This window comes from Grus americana, chromosome Z, assembly GCF_028858705.1.
Source record: "Grus americana isolate bGruAme1 chromosome Z, bGruAme1.mat, whole genome shotgun sequence".
In the NCBI taxonomy this organism is placed as follows: Eukaryota; Metazoa; Chordata; class Aves; order Gruiformes; family Gruidae; genus Grus; species Grus americana.
In genome coordinates this window covers 44730305-44740725 of record NC_072891.1, presented here as the reverse complement: position 1 = coordinate 44740725, position 10421 = coordinate 44730305, and the positions used below count along the sequence as shown (strand labels likewise).

Sequence of the window (10421 nt, the reverse complement as noted above, 5' to 3'; positions counted from 1 at the left end):
AGCCTGGAATCTTACTGCATGGATTGTGTGAAAGCAACTAGAGAGAACCAGTAGTGAAAGAACAAACATGGTCCTCGGAGGACAGAGACTCCTTGGAGAGGCACGGGACAGAGACTCCTTGGAGAGGCACGGGAAACTCTGAAGGAGTACACTGCCTGCTGTAGTTTTCCTGACAGTGGTAGTAGAAAAACAGGACTGGCTATACATTCCCTGAAAAGAGAAGAGTGTACCAAAAATGTTTCAATCCCTGCTGGTAAAAACACGTTGGCAAGTCCCAGGACCCAGTGAACTGTGATAATCATCTCACTTACTTTGGATGCTCTGAATCAAAGGCTGGGAGCTGACATTCGCCTTCATGGTAGTTGTCTTGTGTGGATTAAAATCAATGTAAAGTTCGCTCCAGTAGGCAACTTTCAAGTGTGCTATTGTGCAATACAGTTTAATTCAGACAACTGCTGATAGATATTTGAGCTTCCAGGTGACATCCGCAGGAAGTTTGCTAAAAAGTTTGTGCAGTAAATTCAACGCATCATTTTCTGCTGGAGGGAGTATTGTAATGTTCTTCCCATACTTACTTCTGAATCCTTGTAAAGATTGCTAAACTTCAGCAGTGGAAGAAAATGCATATTTCTCACTCGCCCCTGCTCCCCCTATGAGCCATGGTTGTGATTGCCCTCATAACTACACCCAAGAAATTTGGAGGCCAGCAGGACCACCAGTGCCGTGCAAGCTGTGATACATCCCTATGGATTTCAATAGGACTTTAGGTCTTTTTGCTGGGGTAATTATGGCCAAATATATCACTGATAGCTCTGTATTTTTTTGGTGGATTTGGAGCGAGAGCATGTTTGGCTCACACTAGAAATTCCCTTTGAAGTACAAAATGAAAATTCTGAGTACTTTGGTACTGATGTCAAATAATATCATATTTTACAAATCTTGTTGCCTTCTCATTCATGCAATGAATATGTGATGTTTTTGTAATGTGAAAGAAAGTAGAAACCCTATGTGAATTAAAGTTTCAGCTTCTGGCTCAACTCTGCCCTAATTGAAATCAGTAGAACTTTTGCTATTTAAATATTTTTTTCTTTGTAAATTATGTATCTTTAAATACTCTTAGGGTTTGTTAGTACAGTAATAAGCATTATAGAAATATGCATTAATATTTTATATACAGTTTTCAAATTACTGGTGTAATATTCAGATGTGAGAGACCTTTTATTTCAAGATGTAAACCCTTCTTTCTTTACAATTGTTTTTTGCTATAAAGTGAAATTATTTTTTTTGCCTTCCTAATGCTTACTTAAGATTGAAACAAAAGTATCGCATAGGTGTGGGATGTCTCTGTATGTATAACATTTGATGAGCTTGTTTGCATATTTTAAGTGCTGCCCAGTATGCCTAGCTCTATTCAATTAGCTCATTGCTAATTTCGGCTTGGCTTCTGGATACATTTTACACAAATACAGTGTGTGTCTCAACAGCAATTCCATTGAAGAAAACCAAGTATATGCACAAAAATTTTGGGCCTTGGTGTGAACAAGTTGATTGCCTGGTGAACTGGGTCCTTTAGAAGCTATCCAAACCTTATTCTGTGTAACTGGACCTCTGGGACATCTAGCAAACTAGCTTTCCTGCGGACCTTGTGACTTTCAGAGCAAGACTCACACTTCCCTGACTATAGTAAACTGCTCCCTGAAATATTGGCTCATTGCTAGCTCAGCCCCCACCCTCTACTCTTTAGGATATGTTCTGGAGAAGCCTAATATCTAGATCATCTGTCTTCAGCTGAAATATTTTAGAGTTGGAGATTCTAATCCTATTGTAGAAGGGAACTGATTCAAATGCAAACTGTCCTAGACTTCATTAATTTTAATGAAGTTGCTGTTGTTTGCTTATGGCACCATGATCTCTGAGAGTCCTAGCCACAACTAATGGCTGTACGTGCTGTATGGCTTGGCTGTGAAAACCTCGCACGGGGCCCTAGCCCGAGGCGATGGGCAGGTGTGGGCCTAGGGAAAGGAGGTTAGCGTGTCGTGCGGGCACTCCTGTGGGGTCAGCAAATGGTGCATCTGCTCTACACATGCTGGAACCCAAGGTCTGACCCAAGGCAGGTGTGCTTACAGCTGCAGCAGTTGCATTTATGGATTAATCTTTGAGTATTTGGAAATATATATACACACACACACATGTGTATATACTTGTTTAAATTATAAACATTAACTTAATGAGCTAAAGTTGCTGTGGTGATCAGTCACTGAAGGGAAAACTCTTGATGATTATATTCTGTAATTTGACTCCATGCAGAATCATTCAGAAATCAAAGTACTACTCAAGCTCATTATTACTCCCTGCTATCCCTGAATCTAACTTTCTATCTGGCAGCAGTTCCTAGGTAAATAGACTGTTGTCCCTTATTCCATCCAGATGCACTCAAAGCAAATTCATTCGGTGACCAGTTAGATGAACAAAGAACAGGAATGTGGCTATTGCATTGGGTGGTGGCAGTCCTGAGATTGGTGAACCTCAAATGCATTTCAAGCATGTGCATACCCACCAGCATTTGTTCTTGCAGCCATAATTACCTGGTATTGAGATCTTCCATCAGATTTCCCAAGCTCTGCCGTATGAAGCCAGGTGAGTGCTTAGATAAATCTCTCTACAACATGCCATGGTTTTGGCAGCAACAACAGTAGCTGATAACCTTCCACTGAGCCACGAATGGGTAAGTGTACAAGCAATGTGGTTTTTTTTTCTATTCCATCAGCAGAGCATTTACTGGTAACTGAATTGAATTAATCTATATATTGTTTTGTGTTTTCTAATATTAGTATACTATTTAATGTCAGTTCCTGAAGTAGCTGACTTTTCAGGTGATCTTTCCTGCATAAGGAGTGTTTGGTCTCCAAGATATGGCAAAAAGGGGTGCTCTCAGTCAGTCGTGGCTGTTGAAATATGTTTGTGGGGTTTTCTGTACAAATTGTAATGCTATGAGACATTTCCCCTACAAATTATCCTATTTGTAGGTGAAAAAAAATGGTTGATAATACTTTTTGAATAAGGAAGGGATGGCAGTCGTAATATCTGATGCAAAATCCATCTGATGGATTTACAACCTGCAGTTCCAACTGGGCAGAGTGTTTGCTTTCATTGCCAATTTTTTTTTTCCTATGGGCTGGAGTATTTGGTTTTGATCATTATTTGGTTACTTCCTCCTAGATGGCTGCTGTATTCTGTGCTAGTAGTGACTATATTTCTGTGGTAGGGATCTAGAAGGTAGAGGGGTCTAAGAGAGCTGGTCAATATTCAAGCACCACTTCCTCCAAGTTCAAGATTGGTGCATCTCAAAGAACAGGAAATCAAGCAAAGGAGGCAGGAGACCTGCATGGATGAGCAAGGAGCTCCTGGGAAAACTCAAAGGGAAGAAGGAAGTTTACAGTATGTGGGAAAAGGGACTGGCCACTTGGGAGGAATATAGGGATGTAATCAGAGTATGTAGGGATGCAATGAGGAAGGCTAAGGCCCACTTGGAATTAAATCTGGCGAGGGATGTCAAGGACAACAAGAAGGGCTTCTTCAAGTACATCAGCAGCAAAAGGAAGACTACGAAAAATGTGGCCCCACTGCTGAATGAGGTGGGTGCCCTGGTGATGGAGGATACAGAGAAGGCGGAGTTACCAAATGCCTTGTTTGATTCCATCTTTACTGCTAAGATTGGCCCTCAGGAATCCCAGACCCTGGAGGCAGGAAAGAAAGTCTTGCAAAGGAAGATCTGTCCTTGGTCGAGAAGGATCAGGTTGGAGAACATCTAGGCAAACTTGACATCCACAAAGCAATGGGCCCTGATGGGATGGACCCACGAGTGCTCAGGGAGCTGGCAGATGTTATTGCTATGCCACTCTCCATCATCTTTGAAAGGTCATGGAGAACAGGAGAAGTGCCTGAGGACTGGAGGAAAGCCAATGTCACTCTGGTCTTCAAAAAGAGCAAGAAGGAGGACCCAGGAAACTACAGGCCAGTCAGCCTCACCTCCATCCCTGGAGAGGGGATGGAACAGCTCATTCTGGGGGCTATCAATAAGCATGTGGAGGAAAAGAAGGTTATCAGGAGTGGTCAACATGGATTCACCAATAGGAAATCATGCTTGATCAATCTGATGGCCTTCTATAATGGCATGACTGTCTGGGTGGATGAAGGGAGAGCAGCAGATGTTGTCTACCTCAATTTCAGCAAGGCTTTTGACACTGTCTCCCATAGCATCCTTATAGGCAAGCTTAGGAAGTGTGGGTTTAATGAGTGGACAGTGAGGCGGGTAGACAACTGGCTGAATGGCAGAGCTCAGAGGGTTGTGATAAGCGGCACGGAGTCTGGAGGCTTGTAGCTAGCGGTGTGCCCTAGGGGTCAGTACTGGGTCCAGTCTTGTTCAACATATTCATCAATGACCCAGACGAGGGGACAGAGTGTACCCTCAGCAAGTTTGCAGATGATACAAAACTGGGAGGAGTGGCCGACACACCAGAAGGCTGTGCTGCCATTCAGCGAGACCTGGACAGGCTGGAGAGGTGGGCGGAGAGGAACCTAATGAAGTTCAACAAGGGCAAGTGCAGAGTCCTACACCTAGGGAGGAATAACCCCAAGCACCAGCACAGGTTAGGGGTTGACCTGCTGGGAAGCAGCTCTGCAGAGAAGGACCTGGGAGTCCTGACGGACAACAAGCTCTCCATGAGCCAGCAATGTGCCCACGTGGCCAAGAAGGCCAATGGTACCCTGGGGTGCATTAAGAAGAGCATGGCCAGCAGGTCGAGGGAGGTTCTCCTCCCCCTCTGCTCTGCCCTGGTGAGGCCACGCCTGGAGTTCTGTGTCCAGTTCTGGGATCCCCAGTTCAATAAAGACGGGAGCTACTGGAGAGAGTCCAGTGGAGGGCTACAGAGATGATTAGGGGACTGGAGCATCTCTCCTGTGAGGAAAGGCTGTGAGAGCTGGGTCTGTTTTGTCTGGAGAAGAGAAGGCTGAGAGGGGATCTCATCAATGATTATAAATATCTAAAGGGTGGATGTCAAGAGGATGGGGCCAGACTCTTTTCAGTGGTGCCCAGTGACAGGACAAGGGGCAATGGGCACAAACTGGAACACAGGAAGTCCCATCTGAACATGAGGGAAAACTTCTTCACTTTGAAGGTGCCAGAGCACTGGAAGAGGCTGCCCAGAGAGGTTGTGGGGTGTTCTTCTCTGGAGACACTCAAAACCCACCTGGATGCAATCCTGTGCAGCGTGCTGGTTGTCCCCTCCAACCCCTACCATTCTGTGTGACTCTGTAACTGAAACATAGAAATCTGTTACTTGTTCCACAGAGCTGTCAGGCACCTGAAAGGTACATGGTACAGGGTATCACAGAAGCAAATAAAGTGTCAAAAGTACATGAGTGATCTGTCTTTAAAGGAGGTAAGTAAAATTCTGCTGAGCTCTGTGCTTCTGCAGCTGTGCTGCTGTTAGTACACACCAGTTCACACTTGCTGTGTAAGAGCCAGTTTGGAGATGCAATTTCACGCTGCAGTCATCCCTATGTCTATAACTCTGAGAACTCCTGGGAAGCTCACCCCTCTCCATGTGGTCCTTTCCAAGTGGTAAAGCAAAAAAACCTCTGAGAGTGGTAGACTTTGACCTGCTCCCCATAGCTTCATCATTGGCTCAGCTGGCTCTTCTAGTTCCTATTTTGGATGGAGAAGGGCGTGCTGCAGAGACTGAAGGGAAAGATAAAATACCTTGCTTAGAAAGAAAAGATTCCTTCTCTACTCTAAGTGGGAAAATCTGTGTTGCCTGAGAGTCAATCCACACATGGACTGAAATCCTGCCTCTGCTGAACTCCCATGCTGCAGGACTGTAGGACAAAAAGCATTATTTTATTGTTAATGAGTGGGTGTCTGCAACTGGTGTCTCAGCTGATAAGGACGTTCTTCCGTACTTTGTGGGCTGACTGTGGCTACTGAGGTGAATAATCTTTTTTAAGGACTCACCGGTTTGCTTCACTATTCACTACGCAATTGGAAGCATTTATCATTTACGAGAAGCATATACTTACAGTTTTTCCTTTATGTTCCACATTAAAAGGCTTTGCATATTTATTAGTTGATGGTGGTGAGCATTATGTACTTCTTATTTGTTTGTGGCTGTATTTCCTACTGTTAGCAGTCCAGCAAAAAGCCGAAGGAAGAGTTTACAGGAGTAGCGGCGCTTGGGCTTTTCCATTAGATTTTCAAAAGAACATTACATTCACACAGAACTATTTTCAAAACACGGAAGTTTACAAGTGATCACGGACAACTAGGCAAAATGACTGAAATACTCCTTGTGCGCAGCTACCAGTACTTTTTTTCTCTCTGTAGACTTTCAGTCACATCCCATTTTGCACTGTTTTTCATTTCATACTGAAAAAGGAAGTTCTCCTTTTTCAATACAGTGCTGATCCCCGTTTCAAGGCTGGTCAACCTTAGTGCTTGCTTCCTGCAAGGTTTTGTGCAAATGTGTACAGCCTTTTGTGGTGGAGAACGTAACAGTGAAGCCACTGGATGCTATATTTTCTTTCCCACTTACACAACAAATGGGATGAGACTGCTCCTCCCTAATGGACCATTCTTTTTCCCTGAGGAAACAAGTTTCCAAGACTTGCACTCGTACATGAAGTTGCATTATGTTTCTTCTGTTTTCTTACAGTGCACCCATCTTCTTTGGTAATTTTTTTTTTAATAGAAATAACAAAAACCACCACCACCAAAACCAACCAACCCCCCCCCCCCAAGATATTGCACAGCGTCCTCCTCCTGCCTCGGGCTGTGTTGGGATACCCCGGAGACCCACGCTATGGGCGGACAGGCAGCGTGGGGCCTTCACCCCCCGCCGGCAGCCGAGGGGATGTCCCCCCTTTGCGGGGCACAGGGCAGTCCCAGGCGAGTACCAGTCGCTCGGGTGCACTCAAAACCAGGCAAAGCACGCCCGTGGCAAACCGACGCGCTGACCATTCCCTCTCGGGGCTGCCTTTTCCCCCCAGCCCGACGGCGCGTAGCACCGCAGGGAGCCCAGGCGGGGTCGGTGGGGCGGAGGAGCGGGGGGAGCAGGTGAGGGCGGAGACGTGCCCCCGCGGGCCGTGCCGTGCCGGGGGCGGGCGCAGGAGGATGCTGAGGCCGGCGAGCGGAGCGCAGCCTGACGCAGCGGCGGCCCCAGCCGCGGCGGGCGGGCGGATGGCGGGCGGCGGCGGGGTGCCGCGGGGCTGAGGGGCGGCGCCGCCGCCGCGCCGTGCCGTGCCGTGCCGTGCCGCGGTCGGCCGGGCGCCGCTGCAGGCTGGCCCCCTGCGGCTGCCTGCGGGGCGGCGGCAGCGGCGGGCGGGCTGCCGGGATGATCCGGTTCCGGAGCTCCAGCATCAGGTCTCTGAGCCCGGAGATGAAATGCACCGTGCGGCTGCTGGACGACTCCGAGATCTCCTGCCACATCCAGGTGCTGGCGGGGAGAGGGGCGGTTCGGCGGTTCGGCGGGGAGCGGCACCCCGGCCCGGGGGACGCAGAGCTGGGCCGGGACTCAGGCGGCGGCTCCCCGCGGCTCGGCGGGGCCGCGGCAGGAGCTCCCCGCACGCCCCACTCCCCTGCGCTGGTCTCCGCGCACCTGCGGCGCGGACAGCCGCGGCTTCCCCGCCGCCTCCCGGCGCTGCCCCACGGCATTGCAGAACACGGCACGGAGCCCGCCCGGGCGCTGCTGGAGCCGCGGGGTCCCCCCGTGCTCCGGTGCCCCGGCACGGCGTACCCCCGGGCAGGAGCAGCCCGCTGGGGTGCGGCGCCCCCGGGGAGCGATGGCCCGGGCGAGGAGGGAGACCCCGGCGGCGCCTTCCCCGTCCCGCGGAGCATTAACGGAGCGCCCCGGTGGGCACTTCTTGCTGCGGAGGCGGTGTTCAAGGAGGACCTGCTCTCCGGTGCCGGGAAAGCCCTGCCTTGGGAGCAAGGCCCGCGGCGTGCGCTGTCAGGAAACGCTGTTACTGAGACAGTGGGCAGAGTTCAAAACGAACTGCTGCTCCCCCTTCCTCTTAATTTAAGGCGATGGATAACTTACAGAAGGATTTTCAGTGATAGTAGTTGTGCAGTTGGAAAGAAAGCAACTTTGCTGTAGTCCTTGTTTTTAATTACTTAGTCTTTTTTTATTCCTTCAAGTAATAAGTATAAGGAGCTAAAGATTAAGGAGTCTGTGAATTTCTGGTGGAGCAGCAACGTTTGTAGTGTGTGCAAGCAGGGGCATTTTAGGTGTCCTAACAAGACCCAAACTAGTGTTATGGAAGTCTTAGAGATTCTTAAACTGCAAGCATTAGAAACCAAGTTACTCTGAAATTTCCATGGCATTCATGGAATCACTGAGATGAGCTTGGCATGCGGATCAGAAGATGCGAGTGGTCTTTTAGGAGGCTGTTTGTCACTCACAGTTGGTCTTTCTGTCTCTCTGGTAGTATGAAATATCCACAACTTTAAATCAAGTTGGTGGTCTTGTAGAAAGACCAACTATGGGTGAAAAAATGAAGTGCTGTGAGATCCAAGCTACATTTTTGCTTGGACCAAATTCTGTTTTTTATTAGTTCCAATGGAGCCATTTAATACTAGAATAGAATAGACTAGTTCCAGTTGGAAGGTACCTACAATGATCATCTAGTCCAACTGCCTGACCACTTCAGGGCTGACCCAAAGTTAAAGCATGTTATGAAGGCCATTGTCCAAATGCCTCTTTTTAAGGCACTGGCAGGCATGGGGCATTGACCACCTCTCTAGGAAGTCTGTTTCAATGTTTGACCAACTCTCTTGGTAAAGAAATGCTTCCTAATGTAGCGTCTAAACCTCCCCGGTGCAGCTTTGAACCATTCCCATGTGTCCTCTCACTGGATCCCAGGGAGAAGAGCTCAGCACCTCCCTCCCCAATTCCCCTCCTCAGGAAGCTGCAGAGAGCCATGAGGTCGCCCCTCAGCCTCCTGCTCTCCAAACTAGACAAACCCAGAGTCCTCAGCCGCTCCTCACAGGACATGCCTTCCAGCCCTTCCACCAGCTGTGTTGCCCTTCTCCAGACGCATTCAAGGGCCTTCACATCCTTCTTAATTGGTGGGGCCCAGAACTGCACACAGTACTCGAGGTGAGGCCACACCAACATTGAATACAGCAGGACAATCCCCTCTTTTGACCAGCTGGTCACGCTGTGTTTGGTGTACCCCAGGATGCGGTTTGCCCTCCTGGCTGCCAGGGCACACTGCTGACTCTCACTGAGCTGCTGCCACCAGCACCCCCAGATCCCTTTCTGCAGGGCTGCTCTCCAGCCACTGCTCTTGCAGTCTGTACTTGTGTATAGTTACACTCAAACAGTATATAGCCTGGAAGTAACAGGAAATTACTGAAACATTTTGTACTTCTATCATTGTAGTGCTCTTGTTAATGAATATCATGGTTATGAGATCATAGCTTTAGTGGTAAGAAGCGGAATGGCCTTCAGAGTCTTTTCTCAGAGCTTAATGCAATCTTTGCGTAACTTATTTGGCATCTTTAAAAATTAGTCTTTTTAAACAATGGTGAATTTAAAGTAAAAATCTGAGATTGTCATTACAGCTCTGTAGATTTGTAGATTTGCTCAACAGATTTACACGTGCTAAGAGAGGCCCTTTGATGCCTACAGGGTAGAAAAAAACAGTCATTACTTTAGGTGTTACATAGTGCAAGGTGAGGTAATCAGCTCAGAATCAGTTGAATTGTATTGCATTGTTGTGGCTCATTCCACGTGTAATGCATGCAGGGGAAAAGTGTTTTATGCCACAATTGAAAATGTTTTAACTATTACAGTTCTAAAGGTTGAAAATTGAACTCTATTATAAACTCATCTAGAACTTGTTTTCTTGAGTTTGCACATTGGGCAAAAATATTTAAAAGGTGGGAATGGCTCGGGTTTTTTTTCCCCCTAGGATTATCAGGTACTGAAATTCTAAACATGTAAATGCAGATCCTAGTACGAGGAACTACTTCATTTTTGGACACTTCAGCAGAAACATGCAATTAATGATGACATTTCATGGTTCTAATTTACCTTTCACTCTTTCCTGTGCTGCATGATTTGAACTGCTTAATCCTATCTGTAGCTAGCTACCCCTTACCTATCACTGTATATACAGAGGAGATATAATTCAGCTGTATAATTTATTCACCCTCTTGTATGTGTGCAGCTGTTAAGACACTAGACTAACAAATCCCAAACCAGTCAACTTTTTGTCTTTAGCCTCTTGATCAGATTTGTATTTGAACTGCATAATGTGGACAAAACTTGCTAGGAGCTTTCACAATGTTACAATTTTATTTTTGAATGGAAAAAAAAAGTTGTGAGTTAGTTGTATATATGCATATTGATGCATATTCAGTG

At 47.2% G+C, this 10421-nt stretch overlaps 1 protein-coding gene across 1 annotated transcript in view; it reads left to right on the top strand.

Moving 5' to 3' along the window:
• Nucleotides 1-7191: 7191 nt before the first annotated feature.
• The window catches only part of FRMD3 (FERM domain containing 3), a 146072-nt gene continuing 142842 nt past the window's right edge, over nucleotides 7192-10421 (top strand). The window contains exon 1 of the mRNA XM_054810791.1: nucleotides 7192-7487. Within this exon, the coding sequence (XP_054666766.1) occupies nucleotides 7389-7487 (99 nt within the window). The 5' untranslated portion in view covers nucleotides 7192-7388. The remainder of the gene's footprint in view (nucleotides 7488-10421) is intronic.